The sequence below is a fragment of the Phoenix dactylifera genome, unplaced genomic scaffold (assembly GCF_009389715.1).
Source record: "Phoenix dactylifera cultivar Barhee BC4 unplaced genomic scaffold, palm_55x_up_171113_PBpolish2nd_filt_p 000092F, whole genome shotgun sequence".
Taxonomy (NCBI): domain Eukaryota; kingdom Viridiplantae; phylum Streptophyta; class Magnoliopsida; order Arecales; family Arecaceae; genus Phoenix; species Phoenix dactylifera.
Genome location: NW_024067680.1, coordinates 312531 through 338924, shown reverse-complemented (window position 1 = coordinate 338924; position 26394 = coordinate 312531). Strand labels below are relative to the sequence as shown.

At 39.5% G+C, this 26394-nt stretch overlaps 1 protein-coding gene and 1 pseudogene across 5 annotated transcripts; both read left to right on the top strand.

Annotated features, from left to right (window-relative positions):
• The first annotated feature begins 7246 nt into the window (after positions 1 to 7246).
• On the top strand, positions 7247 to 13323 carry LOC108511823 (annotated as a pseudogene).
• An 8802-nt stretch (positions 13324 to 22125) lies between these two features.
• On the top strand, positions 22126 to 24198 carry LOC103700338. Of its 5 annotated transcripts, none has more exons than XR_005507108.1 (4): positions 22601 to 23151; positions 23232 to 23293; positions 23780 to 23867; positions 23955 to 24197. XR_005507108.1 is itself a non-coding variant. In XM_039116430.1 (3 exons), the coding sequence occupies exons 1-3, from the start codon at positions 22410 to 22412 to the stop codon at positions 24048 to 24050; spliced, it is 351 nt and encodes a 116-aa protein (XP_038972358.1). In that variant the 5' UTR covers positions 22126 to 22409; the 3' UTR covers positions 24051 to 24197. The 5 variants fall into 5 exon arrangements, 2 of the variants coding, with proteins under 2 accessions (XP_038972358.1, XP_038972357.1); XR_005507107.1 differs by having other exon boundaries at positions 23088 to 23151; positions 23995 to 24198; XM_039116430.1 differs by lacking the exons at positions 22601 to 23151; positions 23232 to 23293 and adding an exon at positions 22126 to 22576.
• Positions 24199 to 26394: the final 2196 nt, after the last annotated feature.

Genomic DNA, 26394 nt, shown 5'->3' with positions numbered 1-26394 from the left:
TGTATTTCTGTATCCTCTTGTTGAATTTAACAAACTTAGATCGAACATGAGTAGTAGGAAAACTTTTAATTTTCTGTTTCTCCCTTTTTGGTTCATTAAATTTGTAATGTATAGATTTAGGGACAACAGAAGAGATTTTACTTAGCTTTTGTTTATGAGAATCTGTTTTAGAGTAATTAAAAACTGTTTTAACAAACATATTCTTAAAAGGTTTTGGGTGTACCAAGGTTGATATCCTAATGTAACTTTATCAAATTCAGCCTCCTTGATCATTTATCATTAGGTTCAATTTTTCAGAGCTGAGGGTAAATCTTTCAACAACAGGTTTTAATCTGTCAACTTCTTTAGTTAATCTTCTGTTATCTTCTGAAAGTAACTCATTGTTTTTCTTAAGTTTATCATGACTTTCAGTGAGAAGTTGATCTCTTTGATTTAGTTCTTGATTTTCTTTAATTAAGATTTCAGTTTTACTGGTTAGTTTCAGTTTTTCATCTATTAGAATTTGATTTTCAATCTTCAAGTTTTTGTTCTTACAAATAAGTTTCTTATATTCTAAATACAAATCAGAAAAGGCATCATGGAGTTCATCAAATGTAAAATTGCTTTCAGTTTCAGCATGTACCTCTTGTGCCACCAAGCATAGATTTTCAATATGATACTGCTCTCCTTCTACACATGATGTTTCAGATTTGTTAGTGCATTCATATTTGTCTTCAAGCATATTCCATATTCCTTTAGCAGTCATGCAAGAAGATATGCAATTAAACTCATTCCTATCTAATGCACAATATAAAGGTTCATGGCATCAGCATTCAATTGTGCTAAATCCTTTTCATTAAAAGTTTGAGAGAGTGTGTGAAAATCATTTATTATGATTTCCCATAAATAATAGTTTTGTGATTGAATAAAGATGCGCATGCGTATTTTCAATGTGTATAGTTTATGCCATTAAATAGTGGTGGTGTATCATTGATTGTCCTTCTCCTAGAAAACTATCTATTTTGAGTTGTCATGATCTTTGGCTCTAGTCGGTTAAGACTACAAATAATATTTGAGCACCTGCTCTGATACCACTTGTTGCCCAAGGTGACAACCAAGAGGGGGGGGTGAATTGGGTCTTTTAAAACCTTTTAAACTACTTCTAATCTTTTAGATTAATTATGCTAAGTTGTATGGATGCTTAGTGAAGCTTAACCTTAGCAAGAGTATGATTCTAATCTAATCAACTATTAAGCAGTGGGTTCAATAAAAGATTAGTCTAATTTTGCCCTAGTATGCTATTCAATTTAATGATTGAGTAAATTGATTATGCTTGCAACTAAAGGATGCACGAAGAAGAGTTAAGCAAGCTTAATATCTAAGTAAGTGAGTGAGGAGGTCAGTCAACAAAGAGCATCACAAACACAACAAAAATATAGTGGTTCGGTGCACCCCAGCACCTTACATCCACTCCCCAAGACCTCTTGGGAATTTCACTATAATCCTAGCGATTACAGCCGGTTGTTTTACAAGCTCACAACCCAACTTGTTGTTTACGAGCGCACAACGAACTCGGTCGGTTTTCCCAGGCTCACCGACTAGAACCACTCCGATTGTTTTCCCGGGCTCACAATCAAACCCTTACACGTTGGTTTTACCCTCGGCTCACCAACAACCTAAACCCGTTGGTTTTCCCTTTGGCTCACCAACAAACCTTACACCGTTGGTTTTCCCCTTTGGCTCACCAACAAACCTTTACCCTTGATTCAATCCCGTGATTGAATCAAGTTACAAGATATTATAACAAAGTTTAAGATAAATCAAAGCTTCTTAAACAAGCAAATATAACACTATAAGCAAATAGAGTAAAGTGAAGTCCTCAAACGAGTTTGGAAGATGAAGGAGCTCGACTTCTTCTTTACTTGACCCTCTTTCTGATTTGGCACGAAGTGGAGGATCACTGAGGCAGCACAACGGATGGAGAGGAAGCTTTGGGATTCACTTGGATGCTCTTCTTCCCTCTATTTCACTTTGAATGGCCCTTTTTGTGCTTTTGGGAGATTTCCCTTGTAATCTGTTTGGAATCTCTTCCCTAAAAGTTCTCTCCCACTTCCATGAGTTCTCCCCTAGCTCCTTTCTTGTTTTTATAGCTTTAGATGGAGTGGGAAACAAGAATATAGCCGTTAGAGACAAAAATATAGCCGTTGGAACCAGTCTGCACCTCCTGACAATATTACCGTTGGGATCGGAGTCGACTCGCGCGATCAGGAGTCGACTCGGCTGTAAGCGGGAGTCGACTCAAGCTTTTTCCGGAGTCGACTCGGCAACTGTTCCAAATTTGAATTTTGTCCACTCGAGTCGACTCGACTATCCTGGGAGTCGACTCGAATCCCAGAGTCCGAACTCACCGATCCTCTGTCTTTTTGGCTCGTCCAGTCTTGGAGTCGACTCGAACTTCCCTTGGAGTCGACTCGGCTCTCAGTTTTCGAAAGTTGGTCTTCTGCCATCTTAGTGTAGTGCTGCCTTGGAGTCGACTCGAGCTGTCTGGGAGTCGACTCGAATCTCAGAGTCGGAAAACTGATCCTCTGTATTTTGGAGCCGCGCTGCCTTGGAGTCGACTCGACTTGTCTTGGAGTCGACTCGCCTCTCAGAGACGAAAATACCGTCTTCTGTCTTGGGGTTGCGCTGTCTTTGGAGTCGACTCGGACTTTGTGGGAGTCGACTCGAATCTCAGTGTCCAAAAAACTGCTTCTCTGAGTTTTCCCTTGTGTACCACTGAGAGTCGACTCTCGCTTTCTTTGGAGTCGACCCGACAACCATTGGAGTCGACTCGCATTCCTCAGGAGTCGACTCGAATCTCAGGGTCGAAAATCCCTCTCTGACTTTTCTGCCTTTTACACCCTGGAGTCGACTCGTTCTACTCTCGAGTTGACTCGCCAAGCATTGGAGTCGACTCGAATTCCTCAGGAGTCGACTCGAAGACTATTCTTTTAAATTTTCCTTGAATTTGCTCCTCCAATTTGAATCTTTTGAACTTGAGACTTGGGCCAATAACTTGTAGCTTTCTTCCAACTTTTCTTGAGTGCTTTTAGAGGCTTCTTGTGTTCTTCCAACTTGCTATGTTTCTTGCAACATAAATATCTTTCTCCTTGCAACATAAACATTAGTATCTATACTTCAAGGTTTTGTGATCATCAAAATCAATCTATGAATCAATCTTTGGGTCATCAGAGACACACCGCTAAGCTTCAGTCAGCAGCTGATACAAGTATCCTATTACAAAGATGGACGCCACTTCAGAATCTCTCACAACACTTCTAGTCTTGGGAGTCGAGCAGTTGTACTTCAAAGGATGCTGTTCGATCCTTCTAAGAGAAATTTGTCCAACCAGTGTTCAAGATCATCAGCATAAGAGGGGAGGCCAAATGGTGAGGATAATTATGGTTTGGTTATTAATGAAAATATGTAATGTTGTTATAGGAATGCTACAAAATACATAGTTAAAAAAAAGGATCATATCGTTTATTACTTTCAGCTAATACATTTATACAAGTGTGAATAAAGGTTGATTATAATACTCTCAAGGCACTCACTTTGCTCCTAATATAGACTATTAGGATTTCGCTATGGTATGCCCGCCAAAACTTCAAGATGATCCAATGTTCTTCCCCCTTGCACTTCTCGATGATGGTAATGGATGTAGAACAAGTGCAGTGAGCATCAAGCTTAGGGAGCAGACATGGTTAATAAGAGTGAAAATGAGAGACGTCCTCCCTTGCTAGCCCGAAGATGATGAAGGTGCAGCATTAGCCGAGGGTCGGCTAAAAAGATGTTGACTTACCAATTTTGAAAGCTCTCAACCAAACAATAAATCTATGATGATGGTATTCCAATTTGGCAATGCAACCCATATGCAACAATGCCTAATCCGTGATGGTATTTCAATTCACTAAATTTGTTCAAAAATTGGTTGATCAAAACAAATGGGCTGTGTCAACCAACACCCAATCTCAGTTGATCAAAACAAATGGGTTTCTGCCAACCAACACTCAATCTCACCCACCATGATAGATAAAAATAGATTAGGAGGAGAAAAAAGAATAGTCAAGAGGAATAAGAGGGATAAGTACCCGAAATAAATATAAGGCTTCTTTATAGAAGAAGGCATGCCTTGCTAGAAGATCCCTATTGATACGAAAGATAATATTGAATCCCTAAATATATGGATGATCCTTTGAGCAGCATGCAGGTTGTTTCGGTACGCAGAAGTGTTCAAAATAAAAAGGTGGGGCAAGAGAGAAAGGCTCAAAGGAATCAAAGAGATATGAGAAGATTACCGAATATTGAAGCAATATTTTAGTAAAAGGAGAGCACTCGATCACCAAATCGAAACCATAATCGCATGATTTTTATTCTACATTTATCAAGAAGGCAATGACAAATATCCTGTTAACCTTGTGATCCTCTATCAATAAGATATAGAGGGCATTATTTACACAATATATCAATAATCTAGCTGATGGCCAGAAGCAAATACTATATGGATTAAGTTTGATAGAATCAAAACAAGTGAGAATCATGTGACTCTTACAAAACTAGGTAGAGTTCAATTGTGAAATCATACTGAGAGTAAAGACCTAGGCTGAACAGATAGAATTCGGCCACAATGTAGGATAAGTAGGCCAAAAGATCAAGTCTTTGCCTTGAAAAGTGGCCGGTAGAAGATTCTTCAACAATCAGTCCAATCATATTACTTTATTTTTTACCTTAATATTTTATCCTAGAAGTAGATGTAACATAGATTTTCTATTATAGCTGTGCATTATACTTTTACTATAGTCCAGTGTTATATACCTACCGTAGTCTAGTGTTACGCTCTTTTACCATAACATTCAAACGATAATATGACAACGGTGCAAGTTCTTAAAAGTCAAGAAATCTAAACCTACGCTATTCTATATCCTTTCTTTGAACAATATCTTTCCGACTAGTCCAACACCAATGGCATACCTACACATATATCTACCCTATGTCCAAACAAACTTGGTAGTGTGCCTTTTGCTAACCAACTAAGTTTTTTGGGATTCTCAGTTTCTAGCTCACCTAAAATGGGACGGAAATGGTAGCAACAATTATGCATATTAGCAACATTTTGCTTTTTTTTTCAGAAAAAAGAAACTGAATATTCTCTATTGTCTACTGTACAACTTGCGTGCATATGGTACTTGCAGATATGATGCATCTAATATTAGCAAAGAAACTGAATATTCTCTATTGTCTACTGTACAACTTGCGTACATATGGTACTTGCAGATATGAAAAGTTTGTTAGCTTATGAATAAAAAGTGTAGTTTAAGACATTCAACAACTAAATATTTCATAAACTAAGTATTTAACTTTCTCTAATTATGATGGTAGTTGTAGCTTACAGTAATGGAAAGATAAATATTTAGAGCAACAGATATAAATTGTATTGAGTAATCCTTGTTTATGGTCGAAGATGATGTATCATTTTGCATGTTAGTAGCATATATGTTATTGTTTCTCTTTTCTAAAATAAGTAAAGGACATGCATTATCATCTGGTACACAACTGGGGAACTTGTAGTCTTTACAACTATGATGTGCCTAGCCTTTCATGATAATGATAAGATCAATATTTTAATCTATTAAACAAGTTAATTGGTAGAGCAAAAAGTCCAGCAAATGAGATCGTAATAAAGAATTTAAAAAGATTTTATGATATTTCCTTTTGAAAAATACGGCAGGTTTCGTTGCCACAGGATGCTAAACTCATAAATGCCCCCTTCTTTTAAGAGGGAGGTGCCGGCCAACTGAAATGCAACAAAAAGATTAGAATCTAGCATGCTATAGATAAATTATATTTTCACAAAAATCCAATCTATGATTGGAGATGACATGTCATTTTACATGTTAGTAGCATGTGTTGAAATCACCATTTATCTTAAAAGCTTAAGCTGGGTGAACCCAACATATAAAATTTTAATAATGAAGTTAAAAAATGCAGAAACATGGTTTGAACTCAGGTTATCTGCTCTGATACCATGTTGAAATCATCATTTGTCCCCAAAAACTTAAGCTAATAAGATGATATAGATTTATTTATATATTTTATATTTTCTTATAGCATGCTGCTTTTCTCTTTTCTAAAAAATAAAAATTAACATACATTATCATTTTATACATTGCTCGTACACTTCTAGTACTTATGATATACTGCAATCAATGTGTCTTACTTTTTATGGAAACAATAGAACCTTAATCTAACAAAACAAGAGTTATTTAATGGAGAGAAAAAAATGCCTGGCTTATAAAATTGCTATATAGGCCTCTCAGAGGTTTTATGTTAAATCATTGTTTAAACATTATCCCTTTATAGATTGTGCTAATAATTTTAATCAAACAATAAAAAAAATGATAAGAATATAGAGAAACATAGAGAAATTTATATTTTTTTAATAATATTAATTTATTCTGCCATTGTGGATGTTTTAGTACGCAGCTTGTTGTTATTCTTATTTTTGAAAGTAAAATGATCATGCATTATCATATGTTGCAGAATTTATATAAATGTAGCACTTACCACTAGGATGTATTTTAATATTTATAGTAGGAGTATAGCTTTTACCTAACAAAACTAGTTGTTTTACGTATCACAAAATCTGATTTAAAACATTGTCATAAAGAACTGCAAAAGATTTTTTGACAAATTATGGACTAAACATTAATCTTTGACAAAATATACCGACACTTTTAATCTACAACAAGGACAGAGCAAATATTTAGTGTGAAATGATAAGTTACGATTTTCTAATAATCCTAATTTATAATAAAGGATGATGTGTTGTTGTGCATTTTAGCTTCTAGAACATAAATAGATACACTTAATCATTTCGTACACAACTTGTGCACCTGTAATGCTTATAAGCATGTAGCAACTACCTTTTTTATAGGAAGAAGAAAAATCTTTGCCTAATAATCCAAAAAATTCTACTTTCAGAAGCTTCAAAGCTCTGCTACCAACAATAATTCAAACACGGTCAAAATAGGTTATTCCAACCTTAAGATAACAAATGAAGAAGAAACTAGGGTTATATAGATAAATCAGAAGTTAATGCCAACGCTAACAATTTTGCATGGTTAGTAATTCAAAATTCAAATCAAAATCTTCTAAGGAGGTGAAGGTTCTCCTATCCTCACTTGCAGTCCACCACACCCATCCGGCCCTAGATAAACACCACGCTCTAACCCCACCGTTCAAAACCCCCAACGATCCCACACGCTTTTCCCACCCCACCACGAACCCCCATCCGAACCAAGGTCATTCCTGGAAACAAAATCCTCTCTCTCTCTCTCTCCCCCCTCTCTCTCTCTCTCTCTCTGTGTGTGTGTCTTCGGTTCTTCCTCCTCCCTTCTCCCTTGGTCTCCTCCTTTCCCAGAATAAACCCCCTAGTCACCTTAAACACAAACTCCTCTCTCTCTCTCTCTCTCTCTCTCCCTCCCTCTCTCTCTAAGCGCAAGCGGGGCCCGATGGAAGTGGAGTTCCCGGATGACTTCCGATGCCCGATCTCCCTGGAAGTGATGTCCGACCCGGTGATCCTATCGTCGGGCCACACCTTCGACCGCGCCTCCATCCAGCGCTGGCTCGACTCCGGTAATCGTACCTGCCCGGTGACCAAGCTCCCTTACCCCCTCGCCCCTCGCTCATCCCCAACCACGCCCTCCGCAGCCTTATTTCCAACTTTGCCCCGCCGGCAGCCCCAAATCCCCTGCCTGCCCTCTCCCTCCCCTGAACCCCACGCCCTCCTCGCCTCCCTCTCCTTCCCCGCCGATACCGACACCCTCGCCGCCCTCCTCCGCCTCTCCAAGCGAAGCGCCGCCTTCCGCCGCCTCGCCCTCGACGCCGGCGCCGCCTCCGTCCTCCTCCGCCACGCCGGATCCGGCGACCGCCCCGACCTCCAGGACCTCGCCCTCCCGCGCCCTCCTCCACCTCAGCCTCGACGGCGACGATGCCCGCGTCGGCCCTCGTCGCCGAGGGCGCCGTCGACCGCCTCGACATCGCCCTCCGCTCCGGCCCCAACGTCGCCGCCCTAGCCGCCACGTGCCTCACCAGCCTCGCCATGGTCGAGGTCAATAAGTGCACCATCGGCGCCCACCCATCCGCGATCGCCGGCCTGGCCGCGCTTCTCCGCGAGGGGAAGGGCCGGGAGCGCCGCGAGGCGGCAACCACCCTCTACGAGCTCTGCAAGTTCCCGAGAACCGCCGCCGGACCGTCCGTGCCGGCGTCGTGCCGGGCCTCGTCGACCTCGCCGGCTCCGGCTCCGAGAGGGCGGTGGAGGTTCTGGGCCTCCTCGGCAAGTGCCGGGAGGGCAGGGAGGAGATGAGGAGGGTCGATGGTTTTCGTTAGGGTTTTGGCCGGGGTTTTGAGATATGGGAGCTCCAGGGGCATCGAGAACGCCTCTCTTAGTGCTCAATTTGGTCTGCTCTGATAGCAAAAGGATGACCTTGGAGGCGAGAAAAGAAGGAACTTTCGAGCTTTGCGTGGCTTTGGCCTGCGACGAGAATGGAAGATTGGCAAGAATGCGGCGGGATTGGCTCGGACCCTCGAGAATGGACAGCTGGTCGACTTCATCTGAATTGGGCTTCCTTTTTCGGGGTTGCGAAGATTTTGCATCCAAATGTATCTGAGTCATCTCACAGAGGTGAGTGGAGCAGTTTCTTTCCACTGTTTTAGCTTTGGTGACTACTCTGTAAAAAAAAAGGTTTTTCTTTTTCTTTTCTTTTTTTCTTCGAGGCTTTTCTCTTCTAGTTTTTGTAAAATTATAATAATTAGTCCTGTTCATATCGGAAAGGTTGTAAACTTGTTAGGAACTGAACCTCTAACTGTTCTGATGGAAGTGCAATCTGATATTTATATTGTTCTTTCCATTCCACATCACTGCAACTGTTTGAGAAATCTAAAATGTTTCAGTGTAGTCTTCGTGAGTTCGCGCTGCTTGTTTGAGGTAATTTGTTGTCTGTTAGAGATTGATTGGATTGGCCATTGCTGAAAATGTCGATCAAATTTTGGTTTGAAGTCTATCAAGTGTCGTTGCTTTGGATTTCATCTTTGAACTGGTTTTACAGCTATGAATTTTCTTCATCAAAACTAGGAGCCATTTATTGGCTGGCAGTGTTTAGAGCTAACGAATCTTCTTAATCACAACTAGGCAATTAGTTTTTGCTGTAGCTAATTTCAGCTCTGCTTGTAGGGTCTGTCTTCTGCATTAATATGCTTTGTAGATGCCTTTTTTTGATGTTACCTTGTTTAAATAGATATGATTGGATTATCTGGAAGGATTGAAGAACTATCAGTTTTAGCAGTTTCTGGGCATAGTTGTCGAAAGCGAGTTTGAGGAAATACCCAATGCTGTAAAACTTGTACCAGGGCATGTATATCTTCGTCCATGGGTTTAGACATACGTATTAAATATTTGATGATGTTGGTTTATGCACCTTTATTGCAAGCTTTCTTTATTCGAAAATTTCTAATGTTAAGTATGCTGTTTACTTCATGGTTAACCTAACAAAATATTGCAGAGGTGGTTTGTATAGATGACCACATCCATTATAAGCTTGAGCTTGAGGAAGTTTGGTTCAAAGCAAAAGGAGGGTTTTTCATGTTGGGGAAGCTCTCTCTCTCTCTCTCTCTCTCTTTGGGATTGTGGTGGTTGTGGTGTTAGGTTATAAGATATGGATTTTTTTGAAGCCAGAAGGGTTTAGGGTCTAGAGCTTAGTATTCGTATGGCATCTCTGACTGAAGGAAAAGGCAGGGTAATTATAATAAAAGGATTTTTTGTGAAGAGGTGAACTAGGATTTAGCTGATTAGATTTCAAGTGGGATTGGTCTGGTAAAATGGGAAGATAAGTGTCCATTAAATGTGATCTGCTACCTTAAACTATTTACTGACAAAAAATCATTTGATTTCCAAGATCCTTGGTCTATGCATCAGGTGGTCAAAAAATAATTAAATAACACAATGCAGTCATCATTTTTGACCACTTGATGCGTAATCTAAGGGTATCCGAATCACATAATTTTTGATATGTAAGAAGATAAGAGGTAGTGTATCATATTCGTTGGCTCGGATCATTGGTGTTGGACATTCAGCTTCTATTTTTACTTACTGTTTTTGGCTTGTGGTCCACCAGATCCTAGTCTACCTCCTTTTGGAATGAAAGTTGAATACGTGTATAACCAAACAAGAAACTTACATATTTTGTTATGTTTATATCTGGAGTATGTAATGCTGCAGCTGACAGGGTAGCTTGTTTTAAGAAGTATTCTGACTTAACAATTTCACTTAAGGAAGTTCCTAATCTCTCCACTAAACTTATTTGCAAAGTTTCTTATTCCCTGTAGAAAATATAAATAACAGATGATGTGTTTCTGAGATAAGTGCATCGTTAGATATACTGTTATCATTTAACTATCTTCAAGATAATGTATTTGAACAATGCAACCCATGTCGAAAATAATTCAGATTCTGAGAGACATTACAGGAATTCTAACTGAATTTGGAACCATCTGACAAGATTATGGAAAAGCGATGTTATTAAGATCAAATTTCAATGCATGGTGGAAAGGAGAAACTAAAAGTTTTTTATCAGAGAAATCATTCTAGAGTGGAACAGAATATGGACTACTAGACAGCATCATGAAATATGCTGTTTTCATGCCAGGAAATGGGTGCATGAGACAGAAAAAATAAGTTTAGAGCATTTCTGGAAAAGGGAGACTGAAACTCTGGTAACTATCTTGGAACTATCCTACAAAACTGTATCTGAAAACAATAATTGCTTCAGTGAATTCAAGAATTATCATGTTCATGTATTAGTACAGCTTATTTTTTCAGTAACTTAGGTGTACTTAAGACCAGCAAGAGCTTCTAGGTTCTTTCTACAATTCTGCACTGTCATTATCTTAGTAATATGATGGTATTAATGGTATTTTAGCTTTTGTTTGGAACATTCCTATATCATAAATTAACAGAGTTATAGTTTTCTGACTGTACTATGGGAAAAAAAGGCCCTTAATAGTGTCTTACAGGACTCATCTGCACCTTATAATAATTTTCAGTAGTCAATGGTCAGGCAAATTCAAGTGCATGAAGGACACAAAAAGGTTTTTCCCAGATATCTTTGACATCTCTTTTAATTAATTGCTGTTCATCTCGTAAAATTTTCGCATCCTTTTCACCTAAAAACAGAACCATATGATGATTGTGCATTTTAAAGAATATCCTTCATAGCCTGTCAGCTAGTAAAAATCATATGGGCAAGACCTGAGGGTTTGCTATCTAAAATCATCTACTTCATGTAATTTCCTGATATTTTTTTTTTCGGTGCTAACCTTCGGCAGCTACTGCTGTTATCTTTTTCAGAGTAAGAAGATTGCTGTTATATAATAATGTAAATCTTTTTTTGCAGCAAAGATTGAAACATGTCATTCTGTTCTGTTTAAGAGGATATATGATAGTACATCATTGATGTTAAATATAGATGCGAGACTATTTGTGATCGAGAAGCCAACTCAAAGGTTCTTGAACCTGGTTGGTTCATGTCTTTTTTACTCTCTCAGCAGAAAAGAATATCAATTCAATGATCTCGAATTCAAATTCAATATATTTTAAGAGATGGAAAATAATATGCAGATGGAGCATGAGTACAGGTCGTTGCATGGTTTTTCGATTATTTGTTTTTTTGACATTAACTTATCAGTTGCTAAATCTTGAATAAGTTATTACAATCGTGCATTGAAGATCATTTATCATGTTGGACTGAAGCTGTGGCGCTTTATTGCCGGCTAGCATATATGGATGTATGTACCATAGTAAATTAGTAATGTTTGAGCTCTATAAACAAATTCATCATGGAGGTTGGTTTGCAGTTATCTTGACACATTCCTTGATCTCATGGGGCAGTTTATTTACAGTTTTGAACTCTGGAGCACTGGATTGATCAATTATCATCTACCTTTGAGCAAGAAAATCCACATATAAATTTTTCAAGTTGATGCTATAATTTAATTAAAATTTTAACAGTTAAGAAATTTGACAGGTTATAAATGGTCTATAAGTTTTATTGGTTTCATTCACAGATTGCTGCTTCTATCACCAGTAAACTCCCATGCCCCTTTTTTTTCATATATTTTATTGTTTAATCTTTAAACATAAAGGTTTTCTTCTTTTAGGTTCAAGTATATTTATCTTAGAGGCCTACATGGAGATGTATTCCATAAAAATCTATTGGATGGCAACATGACACCTCTCCTTCCAGATAAAAGCATGTCTGGCAATTCGGTAGGTCATTTGACATTTAGTGTTTAGATTAATGAGCATCCAAGAACTTTGGGTATAGTTGCCTTAGGTTACATGACATATACTTTGGTATTGGCATCCTAAGTTAAAGAGCATACCGAATTTTCCGAAGGGATCCAATATATTTTATCTGGATAGATAAAACATTGCCCTCAGGCAACCCATCAGTGGCATGAGTCCCCTAGTTGGATGCTAAAAAATAACGGATGACTTGTCCATGACAACACTTGCGAATAAAATGAGCAAAGGGAACGGTTGGTTGTTTTGGAGTCTGGTAATGGAAATAAATTGTTATTGTAACCTAAGAGTGCTTGTCTCGACAACATAGCCGTTTTATTAGTTGGTGCATGTCAGCAACTCTTTTCTATGAGCCGTAACATGCGAATCTTATCCATGTTTTTCGGAAAGCCTTGTGCCACTTGTCCCTATTAGAGGTCTCTCTCTCTCTCTCTCTCGATCTAATAAAAAATCTATGCCCGTCTTCTCAGTTGGTGCCAGTGGAATTCCTAATATATGTTTTGAGATTTGGGGGTGAAGCACTGGGGAAAAGAACAGTCATTTACATTTGGAGTGCAGACTGACAAGTACCACCTAATCGCATGAACTGAACACCCATCATCCGCCTCTAAAGTCTTTTATTCTCTTCTTTAAGCAGTAACACTGCCCACTGACTTCAGCACCAAGAGTGTAAAGTTTTAAAGTTTCGTACCAACCTCGTTCATCTATTTCCCTTGGCACTTGGTCCATGTTAAGCTTTTTCTGAAACTATACCATAAAAGAAGTTTGGGGCTTCACCCTACTACCGAGGGCTCTTAGTAGACTTGTCAATTGGTCGGGTTCTGACCTGATCCAACCTAAATTTTAATCCTATCCTACTCGACTTGAAAATCCGACCCTCAAGACCCGACGCGGTAGTGATGGTGGTAGAAGCACTCTAGATGGTGGCATGTGGTGGCGATGATGGGGAGGAGGGATAGTAGATGGGGGTGTGAGAGGGGAGATGAGAGGTTCTCTTCCATGCCCTTGGACATATTTCTGATATTAGAAAAAAGTCAAGGTGCATTCGGGTAATCAGTTTCTTAACGTCGGGTTAGGTCAGATAATGGGTCGTATCAGATTATGGTTTGGCTCGGATAAGACCCATTAAAAGGCCTAGCTCTTAGCAGCCCCCCCTTCAGTAATGACCCACCTCATTCTTTAGTTGCAAAATAAGCATTGTGAGAGGTTGGTCAAACATACTAATGACAACCAGCCAAACCATGCAAATTGTCCGTGAAAGTATCATATATCTCCACTATGGAGTTAGTGATCTTGGCTTCTATCTCCAAATGGCGAGATTTTCTGCTGCTAGAGTTCTCATATTCGGGTTTTCAGTTCCCTATCTGCATCAGAGAACTGATGTCACTGAAATCTTATACTGGGATACCCAGATAATTACCAGCACGAACTGGCCATTGTCTCAGTGGTCGCAATTGATGCCGCACAAATGCGGAAAAAGAGGAGAAGAAGGAAGAACAAGAGAGGAAGAAGGAAGAAGGAAGAAGAGGTTCTAGAGACACAGGAAGAAGAGAAGGGGAGGAGGAGGAGGAAGAATAAGATCTGGGGGAAAAAGAAATTCTTAATCATTCATTAAACCCTAATCATGAAAATAGTTCCCTATATATAGGGCCCAAATACACAACTTGCATAAACCCCCCTTACACAGAAATAAATCCTAATGAACCCACAAATAACACAAATAAGCCCTAAAATGCAAATAAGCCCAGAAATAAAATAAACCACAAATAAACCCTAGAATGCAAATAAGCCCAAAAATAAAATAATAAAATAAATATGCAAATAAACGAGTCTGGCTCAATCCGGGGGCTTAGGATCATCTGGATGAAGGGCTCTGATGTCCCCATCAACTCCTCCCGGGTGAGAAAAACTCGACCCCGTCGAGTACAGGTCTGGCCGGCTGTCGTACTGCTCCAGAAGATCGGGGTCAATGCGCTGCAACTGTGCTTTGGAAATCCACGTCACATCAGACTTTGGTCGACCTTTCCACCGAACAAGGTAACGTTGGTAACCACCGTTCCTGCTTGAAATAACCTGCTCATCCAATATATGTTCTATTTGTTCTCTGCGTGCATGAAATTTGGGAGGTGGTGGCTCAACAGTAGGTAATAGGGCAGGGTGTCCAACATGGGCAGGTATAGCAATAAAGGGGTCAGAAGGCAGGAATATTATCTTTTTGTATGGGACTAAATCTTCAATATTAAATGTCGCACTAATCCCATAGTCATCAGGAAGATCCATAACATATGCATTCGAACTGGTTTTCTTTAAGATTTTGAACTGTTCTGCACTACAAATTTGCAATTTCTTAAACGTTTCCGAAGAAAGTCGTTCAAACCTAATTCTTATCATGATGTAATCTCTTTCACTTAACTCATTATAACGTCTGTGTAAATCAGCAAAGGATTTATATTTTAAGTTATTAAAGTGACTACAATTGCTGATTTCTCGATGCAATGAATGTGGATGTGATACAATTGATTGTGCAGACTCAAAGACTCTATACTGATGAGACATGAAAAACAGGTCTATGGGTTGCCTAGGTTTGTAATCATGCACTACTTCGAATGGACTCATACCTATGGACTTGTTAACCGAACTATTACATGCAAACTCAACTGTCGGTAACATTAAATTCCAGGTCCTAGCATATGCATTCGGTCTGAGCCTATGATGTAGAAGGTTGGGCAGAGATGCTCCGGGAACTAGATCGATTGCGCGTTGGATATCATGCATTGGAGAAAGTGCATCCGGAAGATCATCAGGGAGTGCATCATGAAACTCCTCTAGAAGGGAAACTATTACCGGAGAATGTTCAAGGTTGGACTCCGCATGGGTAACTTTAGCTACAAGTGCCAATTCAGATGATTGGCTCTCAATATCTGTCACTACCTCTTCCACAGTTGTGATGTGAAGTGGCTTGGTTGTACTTAGATCACTAGTCTCCCTTTGGGAATCATTTTGGACAAAGTCTAATTCTGTAAGTTCGTCTTCAAAGTCTTCTTCATAGTCTTCTATATTTGGTTCATAGACTTCTTCGACATATTCGGCCTCTTGGTTCCTAACTTCTGGTTCAGTAATCGAGTAGGTTTTAGTGGAACATTGGGGCGCTATGTGGCCGAATTGTTGACACCTAGAGTATCGGGTTTGGTGCCTAGGAGAGTGGGGAAGGACTACAGGTGGTGCGACCAAACTGATTTTAGGTTGGGCTGTAACAGGGGTTGGCGATTTAGGGGTCCTAGAATTTTGCACGAGCTCACGGATCTCTTGTCTGAATTCCTTGTATCCAGCCCGTATGGCAACGATCTGTTTCTTGATAGACCTCAAAATGTCGGAATTCATGGTAGCTACAGGGGTTTTAGGTTGACTGAGATAGTACTCCATATCACTACAGGTTGGCATGCAATGATGACACTGGGTGATGATGTGAAATGCAGTGTCACTAATGAAACCTTAATAACTATAATGTAGGACCAAAGTTGATGCTGGACAACCTACTAATGCAATCTGTTATGACTTCAGAAATCAGCAAGTCTTCACAATAATAACTTAAAATTTAAATGTTGCTGATTTTTACTTCGGTTATTCAGAATTAAGGATTAAGATTATTCAATTTAAGAAATTAGATTGCAATCAAGTAGTACAGTTGTTCTGATCCTAAATCAATCTGATCGAAGAATGTTGAGAAGCATCCAGTTGTTAGGGTGTGCTAATTTAATATTTAGATTTTAAAAGGGCAATAGGATAGGTTTGAAAGTAGGGGTTCTATGTTCTGAATTTTGACAGCAAAAGTAAGTTTTCAAAATGTGGCTATCATGCAAGAGAACTAGAACATAATTAAATGAACAAGTCAGAAAAAGTAGAAACCTATAACCTGTGGCGGATGCAGTCAACCGGAAGCGTCCGTTGTGAAGTCTCGAACACGAAGTTGGCGCCGGGCAGAGCTAGCTAGAGTTGTAGACCTGGATCTACAGCACAAAGATTCCTGGGCTGTCGAAATGGGCTGAAGAACACTCTGGATCGGGCCTGAAACAGGGCCTGCAGCCAAGGGCCTTGGGCCGCGCTTCAGCAAACGGCACACGGGCCTGGACCAAGCCCGTTCTGAAACTGCCTGGACTTGGGCCGCGCTCAAGGAAGGTTGGCGCGCGGGCCAGGTGGGGGAGCTGGGCTTGCGGCCTGCTGACCTCGGGCTAGGGTCAGGCTGGTGGAGCTCGGGTGGGGCGTGATGGCACCGCTAGGATGTCTCCTAGTCTCGGGTGAGAAGAGAAGGCCGGATGGAGCTCGGCGAAGGGACGCTGCAGGTGACCCGCTCGGAGGAGACGGCGCTCGGAGGAGGCTCGGACGAGGGCTCGGGCGGCGGGAGGCACTCAGGCGGTGTTCCAGATCCTAAGATCAGGATCTATGATGTTGGGATGAAGAAGAAGGGCTCGGGCGGCGAGAGGCGAGGGCTCGACGGCGGGGAGGCACTCAGGCGGTGGAACTCGGACGGCGGAGACGACGACAGCTTGGTCACCGGAGGTCGAGCGGCGACGGCTCGGGGTGCTCGGACGAGGTGGCGGAGCCGGAGGGGCGATCGGCGGCGGCGCTCGGCGACGGGGCGGCGACGGGCAGCGGCGGTTGGACTCAGACGGTGGGGAGGCACCGTGGACGAACGGCGGCTCGGTGAAGACGGCGTCGGTGGCGATGGCGGCGGAAACCCCTAGGGTTTCCCCTTCGTCAGGAACAGAGGTAAGCAGGTTTTTTTTTTTTTTTTTTTTTTTTACGCACATGCGGTCACGTGCGGGCCTTTTTGGACCCGGGTTTCGGGTTATCGGGTTTGACCCGACCCGATACTCGTTACGGAGTTTTCACGTGTAAATCACGTGCTGAACCTTTTTTTTATTTTTTTTTTATTTTTTTTTGTGGAACCGGGCTAATAGGTTGCGGGTTAACGGGTTTGGATCTTACCCGCTACGCTGGCCGTCTTCAATCTCCGACGGATTCGTTGGGGATGCGCCGGATTTCGTGGCGGTGGCTGCGAAGCGGGGCGGAGATCGTGGCAGCGGCTGCGGGCTTGTGGCGACCGACGGCGACCAACCGCGGGACTCCACGGCGGCGGTCCCCTCTGCGGACACGACGCAGGCGGCCGGTCTCAGGCTTCCGCGGGCGGCAACAGGGTGCCCGATGGTGGTGGAGTGCTCGGGGCGCGCGGCGACACTTCGGAGGGGGCGGCGCTCGGCCTGGCGGTGGCGTGATGCAGCGGTGGTGGAGCGTGGGAGTGGTGGCCGCGGGCTTGGCGGCCGGCGGGACGGGGCCGACGAACCGGGGTCTTCCCCTCTTTTTTTTTTTTTTTTCCTCTCTGATGAGAACCGAGAGGGAGGGAGGGACCTTCTCTCTTTTCCATTTTTTTTTTTTTTAAGTGTGTGTGTGTTCTTCTGGTGAGCACCGAGGGGAAGAGACAGATGAAGTCTCGGGTGGGATTTTGGTGGAGTGGATGACTAGGGCGGTGGGCGGTGGAGAGGGGTTTCCTGTTTCCTCTGGTTTGAACCGAGAGAGAGAGAGAATTTTTTTTTTTTTTTTCGGTTTGGAAGATGTAGCCGGGAGATGGATCGGGGCTTTGGCAGCAGGGGCAAAACCAGCCTTGCTCTGATACCAAGTTGATGCCGCACAAATGCGGAAAAAGAGGAGAAGAAGGAAGAACAAGAGAGGAAGAAGGAAGAAGAGGTTCTAGAGACACAGGAAGAAGAGAAGGGGAGGAGGAGGAGGAAGAATAAGATCTGGGGGGAAAAGAAATTCTTAATCATTCATTAAACCCTAATCATGAAAATAGTTCCCTATATATAGGGCCCAAATACACAACTTGCATAAACCCCCCTTACACAGAAATAAATCCTAATGAACCCACAAATAACACAAATAAGCCCTAAAATGCAAATAAGCCCAGAAATAAAATAAACCACAAATAAACCCTAGAATGCAAATAAGCCCAAAAATAAAATAATAAAATAAATATGCAAATAAACGAGTCTGGCTCAATCCGGGGGCTCAGGATCATCTGGATGAAGGGCTCTGATGTCCCCATCAGCAATCCTCTTCTTGGTTGAGGTTTTCTTCGAGTCTCAACAGCGAGAAATCCACTTGCTTGTGAGATTAAGGATGTTAGAACAGAATTAATCTAGCATCATGCATACTACTGGAAAGAGCTTAGTTTGGTTGTCCTAGTATAAAACTAAGCTTTTTTACAGAGACACAGCTACTGCCACAGAATGCTAAACTTATGATCATTACCTAAAAGACCATGTTTATTATCTTGAAGGGCATTTAGATCAAGGAGCGTATCAGGAAGTTGGGACCTGTCTCAGCCGAAATAAATCATGCTGACATATTAAGCATGGATTTCCCACCTGATGATGCTTATTTTGTACTGCATGTAGTGACAAGCATACATGCGTCCTAACCAGATTGGTTGCAACAGAATCATGGAAGCACAACGAAAAGGATCAAGCTGTTGCTGTAAGAACATCATAAATCAAAAAAAATCAAATGGATGATCATAGTTATGAATGGAATAGTTACGAATGGAAGTCCCTAACTGCCATTCAAACCATAAGAAGCACTCTTGGTTCCAAGCTTTCCTACTTTCTGTAGAGTTCAAATCATCTGGATAGCTCATAATCACCTATATAAACTGTCTAATAACAAAGTTGCAATATAAATTCAGTGTCCATTGTTGAGCATTTTCATCATCAAGAAGCATGGAAAATGTTCAACATGAGCATACTAAAAGCTAGGAAGTTCATGTAATAAACTTCACAGAGCCTTTACAAGTTAGTTGTTGGATTGGTTTGCCGAGGCTTGGAAGGCTATCAAATTTCCTTTTTGTTAGAGTTGGATCTGGCAAATGGAATTTGCAAAAACTTGTGAAGATGAAATCAAGCATCATGCAACGTTATAGCCTAGAAGGAAAGAGCTACAAACTTGTCTTGAAATGCATCCTATCTGCATAAATTTCAAATTCAAGGCAAGCTATTTCCGTCTCATAGTTGTCATGCATGCAGTCGATTTCTAACTTCAATTCAGCAATCTCAACTTGAAGCAATCTCTGCTGCTAAAAATAACACTTGTGGGTAGCAAATGCATTGATGTGGGTGTTGGTTAGGATGTAAGCTCACACTTCTTAGCTGTAATAATCCAAATTCTCATCCAAAAAAAGGATAGCTAAAAAGGGTTAATTGAGTTTCTTGGCCATGTATCCAAGATCTACTAGTACATAGTTGATGTGGGACTAAATAAGTATTCTATATAACAAAGAATCAAGGGCATTTATGCAACTCCATTATGAGAAAATAAGTATAATAATATTCATTCGGAAAATATAAAAAAGAACTTTAGTATTTATTTCATTGTCAAATTTAGAGCTAGTTTTTGTTTGTTATGGTTTGAATTGCATAGCACATTAAAGAGATTGGTAAGGAGATGAATAGGATTAAGAATTTTTATCACACTTGATATAGAAAAGGCAAGAAATGGGTGTGCATGGAAACTAAAGAGGCCTACCTAAGAAAATATTGTAATCTACAATATAAATTTTATATCATGTTCTTTGACAGGTTAAACTGATATTTGTTACTCTTTGTTTTTCCAAAAATAAAATGATAGAACTACAATCTTAGGCCATACCAAAGGGTGAGGCCCCTATGATTCCTGATGAAATATATAATTATATTTCTGAGACAAGGTCAAGATACGTTAACATTCCCTTCCCAATTTTGAGCAAAATACTATTAAACTATTATTTAGTAATATATTCAACATTATCCATTTGGTGAGTCATACTAATATATTTTTTATTTAACTCATTTACTATAATTCTCTAACTTCTCTTTGGTATTTTGTATGCAGATTGAGAATGATAATTGTAGCTCATTATGGTTATGGTGATTTTGGAGCTTCTTCTAATCAGGATCAAACTCTATTCTTTATCTCTTTTGTTTATTAGTTATTAGGATATTTTGTATGGGATATTATCTCCTTCTCTATGGATGATATTAAGTTTAGAATAATTATATATGTTATGGATATTGGCAGGTTTCATGTACATGGACGAAGAATACTTAATATAGTATTTTCAGAAAAATTTGCTATGGGTAAAAATTGGTGATGAAATTTGTTTGTCACAAAATTTAACATTCATTAATAAAGTTTAATTAATCACAAAGTTATATTTATATTTGGTGATAAAATATTTTCTCACCATATTTTTATCATTAACATAGTACTTTTGGTGATGACATTGTTCACACAAATTCAATAGTTGGTGATGAAATTTGGCTCGTCATAAAATTATCATTTATTTAATGACAAAACATTCTTATTACCATATGTTCATGATATATGCAATATTTAAGTTGTAATTTTTTTTGTTACTAAGTTCAAAATTTCATGATGGAATTTGACTTATCACAAATCACCATGACATTCAATGATTAAAAAAAAAAAATTATCACTATATGGTTGTCGAAATGCAATATTTTTGTGACTAAATTAGTTTGTCACCAAATTTGACATTTTATGATGAAATCTAACTTGTCATAAAATTATAACAACATTCAGTGACGATATATTTTCATTACCAAATCTGAGTTATTACGTTAAGTGATGAAGATGTAGCTTCTATTAACAAAATTTGTTGATTTTATATGACAAATAATATTGTCACAAGAAAATATTATTTCATTTGGTGTCGAGTTCGTTTATGTTATTAGATATAAATCTTTGTTGACAAAAAATATTTCATGTTGTGATGAAATTTTTAATTTCTTGGATGAAAACTATCATCACCAAATATTTTATTATTTGGTGGCGAATATATTTTTATCATCATTAATATATATATTTGTTGATGAAACATCTATGTTGTCATTGTATAGCATCGTATCTTTTCCGACAAGCATCTTGATGATTTCTTTTGTCGCACAAATTTTTTATGATGAAATTAATGTTTTTGGTGATGATTTTTTTTGTTATAATAATCTTTTTTTGTTGTAGTGTTCCAATCCATCTCTTTCTGTGTCACTGTTCTTATGCATGAAATGATATGGTGTTTAACATTTGATAGATTCTGAATGCTATCCTATTTACTTCCCTTTAACCCGAACAGCCAGATTAATTACGGGTCATCCCCTACCTCCGAATCTTTTCTAGTAGCTAGTTAGCAGATGCAGACCATTATAGCATACTCTCTTTCTTTGGAAAAGAAGTTGAGAAGCAAAGAATAAAGAAGGCATAAGCAAATATCTAGGGATTTCTAGCATATTCTTTTCAAAAAGCCAATAACCAAGATAAAAGAAGCTCGGCTGCTTCCTCGTTGCTTTGCCTTTCGAAGGATTCCCTTCAGCTCCTAAGAAGGTCGAAGCCCACCTCTATCAAACTTTTTGAAAAAGCCTGTTGCTTAGGAGGCCTAAAGCCATGGGTGTTTCTCTATCAGTAATCCAGATGGATAAAATTTATTTCCGAATCATGATTTATTTCACTACAGAAAAAGTAGGTTTTACCGACGCTTTTTTGCCAACGCTTTTCTCAAGCGTCGGCAATTTTTGGTCTAGCGTCAAACTTTGCCGACGCTTGTAAAAAGCGTCGGCCAAAGACAACGCTAATAAGTGTCGGTGTAGTCTCCAGCCTAAGACGATGCTAAAAAGCGTCGTCAGAAGCCAACATTTCCCCACCATCCTAGATCCCAACAAGCCCTCTCTCTCTTTCCGTTTTCCCGGCCACCGCCCTCCACCCTCAACCCATTCCAGAGATCGAAGAGAAAACGGAACCCATTCGTACCGCTGCTCCTCCTTCCCTCCTTCCCCCTTTCCCCCTTTCCCTTCCTCCCCGGAGACGCCCATGGCGGTAAAATCGCCGCTCTCCTCCGCTTCTTTGCTTCAAATTCACCGTCACTCCGTCCCCCGATCCCTACGCTCCCGATCTCTTCTCTCTCCGAGGTCTTTGAAACTCGGGATCTCGAGCGATGCGCCGAGGCCTCTTGCTGTCCGCGCTTGCGCCGCTAGCTCGAGCTCCGACGGGGCTGCTTCGAACGGCTCGGTGGAGATGGCGGACGGAGCTGCTGCGTTGTCGATCTCGTCTTCTTCTGCTTCCTCCGCCATCGATTTTCTCACGCTGTGTCATCGCCTCAAGGTTGAGAACCGATCGATCAGTTTCTTTGCGGAATGATTTTTTAATTTTGTCGCTTTGTGGATCCAGAAGTTTATTTTTAGATTGCTTATGTTAGTGGTTATTTCTTTTGTGGTTTGCGTTTGGTTGCAAAATTAGACTCATTTGGGGACTATTCCGGTTAAAAATGGATTTGCAAGCTGATCTTATTGGTATTTTGATCGATTGGATTCAAGCAGATTAGACGTGTTAGAGGTTCCTTGCAAGGGCTTAAATTTGACATTCGAAAGGAGGAACCTCTTGGGCGGTTTTGGTCTTGATTACTTTCAAATGCTCAAGGTTTGAATTAGGAAACATCACAAAAGAAGAGACAATTCGGCAAACTAATGATGTGCATTTTAAAATGATAAGAATAGAGGACAATCTGTTTGCCAATATTCAACATTTAAGGGAAAAAAATGCTTTGTAGAAATAATGATGAACCATGTCCGTGATAAACAATAATTAAACCGAGATGGTTCGTATTTGGTCTTTCATTCGTATTAAACGGAACCCTCAACCTTTCTTCTTGGTTGGGGAAACTTGGCCTGCATGTACTGGTAGGTTGTCTTTGTTTAATAGCTTTGAAAGAATGCGACTGATTGATTACTAACTCTATATTTTTGATCCATCATTCCAGTTTCAATAGTATCAGCAGGGAATTTTTCTTCTCAGCAACGCTTGGCTTGTTTATATGGCTAGGTTTCTTTCTCTACTCCTAACCTCATTATGCTTTCATGGTATCTATTAACACATTTTTAGTTCATTATCCCCAAACTCAATTTAGTGTATCGCGCATGACCATTAGTTATGTTGTTTTAAGTCTTGCTGATTCATGAAAACAGAGATTTGGTGAAATGTTGCTTTGGTGTAGCTTTTCTCTGAAGGCTGCTTAACCTTCACTTCAAAATTTGAACGATTGAGAGGAGTATGTCAACTTGTAGCATCCCTTGAATAGAATGCTGTGACACCCCTTCTTGTTGGTTTTCCACCCTGAAACATCACTGACAAATGTGATCGATAATTAACAAAACTGGGTCCGTGCTGCTGTGATATGTATTACTCTTGTTAGAACTTGGAAGCGCTTTGATCACAGGACAACTGATTATGGCTAAAACATCATGTAATTCTTTTCTATTATTGGTTGTGCTGTGCATTATTTGATTTGAGTCTACCATTTTCAATCAGGAATGGCTCTCTGGAGGGATACGGTAGCCTACGGTTACAATTCGCCAATGACTGCCTTAAAGGAATTAGTATTTGGACCATGATACAGGTACTGCCCATGGCGTATTACTGCAACATTACATGGATTATTGTTTGTAGGCCATTATTTTTGCCAGATTGTGGTCCAGTACTTCAGGTTGACATTGGGAACATGCTATTCCATTCTGGCCTTATAGTTGCTTTGTGGAAAGCTGCATGGAGCCAAAGATGTTGGAGACCCTATGTCGAGTGAGTTTGCTTCTGTGGCAGTTATTTACCAATGTAACTGGTTGCCTTCAGCATGAATATTGTGAACAACTGATATAAAATTTTGTAATATAGTAATTTAATAATTTGCTATGACTTTATGAATGGTTATTTTCGAACAGTGCACTCTTCATGGAGCTGGTATTGTCCCTGGTTGGTTTTGTTTTTTGTACGTATTATGATTTTTTTGACCATCTATTAGCCATTCTAGTGGTTATTGTTGAATTTGATTTCTATTTGGAGAGCTCATCAACAAGCCGAAGAACCCTCATTGCCAATCCTGTAGTTTCTGATTCGTATGCGGTGTCACACCTCTTGGGTAAGGTGGATATGCTGATACTTTCACTGCATAGCTTTTGAGGCTTTCTTTGTGGGTGATGATGAGCCACTCCCATTTAGGATTTCTTTGGTTCGCGGCAAGAATTTTTTCTTATTGGAATATTTTTTCTGCGAAGATGATTCTTAGGAATATGATGTCTGAGAAAATGGTTTTGACATGTTTGGTTGATCATGAGAAAGTGACACATTGTATAGTAGCTTATGTTTGGTTGAGCATCTACTTTTCTAGGAATGTTATAGTTTAAGCTCATGCAGGCAGGACAAAATTCCCCTGGTCTTGGACAGGGTTTCAATGGAAAGGAAAGGAAAATATTATAAAGGGGGTACGTTATGTTTGCTGAACAAATTGCTATGTATTAGACAAAGGGTTGTATCCTTTGGTGGTCTTGGATAAACACAAAAGCATATTTTATAAGCTTTTCAACAAAGTAGATTTTGAGGGACGGAATATAGAATATTTAGTAAGGCTGTTCTGACATATGTTGAATAAGAGAAATAGAGAGAATATATATATGTTTTAATTTCTTCTTCGGTTTAAATTTCATAAACAATTTATTTTGAAGTTTTGTGATTTAGTAATAATTTGGATTGCAGGTTTACTGGTTCAGCTTGGGCAACCTTTCTTCGATAATTTACATTCGTATTTTTTTTAAAAAAAAATAGCAATCCCGATGCTTTAAAGCGTCGGCAAATGTAACCGACGCTTTAAAGCGTCGGCGAAAACGAAAACTGGATTGGGCTTTATCGACGCTTTAAAGCGTCGGTAAAGCTGTTTTTGCCGACGCTTTAAAGCGTCGGCGAAAACGCAAAACTCGATTGGGCTTTATCGACGCTTTAAAGCGTCGGTAAAGCCGTTTTTGCCGACGCTTTCATTAGCGTCGGCAAATCTCCGTTTTTGCCGACGCTTTCTCTTAGCATCGGCAAAAACCCGACCCACGCCCACCTGCCCGACGTCTGACCCACGCTTTGCGGTGCGTGGGCTGGGAATTCGCCGACGCTTAAAAGCGTCGGTAGAGACCTCAAAAAGCGTCGGGATATATCCTTTCTTTTGTAGTGTTTTGGTGAACCTTGTCAAAGCTAAGTACTGTAGTTTGCAACCTTGGGCACCTTCTTACTCCAACTTGCAATGGCCATGTAGGTGTCTTATATTGCCCTTTGACCTAGTCTTGGATTCCTTGGCTCGGATGGAACCATTGGATGAGCTGTGTAGGGAATGGAAACTTATCCATCATTGGTGCTCCCTAAAGCCAAGCAGCAGAAAGAGGAAGCATGATTGTTGTACGAAGATCTTCTTGTGATGTAGTTTTAAAATTATTGAGAGTAACCCCCATATATTATATCATCAAACACATGTTTCTTTGAGGCTACGCAAACTTTGCTAATATAGCAATGCATAACCTATCTTATTTTATGTGGAAGATTAATATATACATCATTCTTTGCCATTTTGAAAGACTTCTTAGATTTCTCTTTACAGTTGTGTTTGGTATTATTTCTACTTTTCGTTTTAAAAAAAATAAGAAACAGAAAATATGTTTCCATTTTTTTCAGATTTCTTACAATAGAAAATATATTTAATTCTCTCTCTATTTCTTTTAATAATAAGGGTCCATTCTTTGATAGGTAAATACTATTATATTATATTATATATAACTAGAAAAATCTATCTAAAAATATTATAATAATTATATATTATAATTAGAATAAGAAATAAATATTTCATTCACGATTTTTTAATATTAGTATAATTATATCATATTATATATTATTAGCTTATAATTATAATATTATATATCAATAATTGTTTAATATTATAACAATTATAGTAATATAATGACTAGATATAATATAATACGTAATTATACTATATAATAATATTATAATATATATATATTATTACAATGTTATTATATTATAATAATACATAATAATTATTATAATTATAATATTAATATAAGTATATATATTATATAATATGATAATTTAGTATA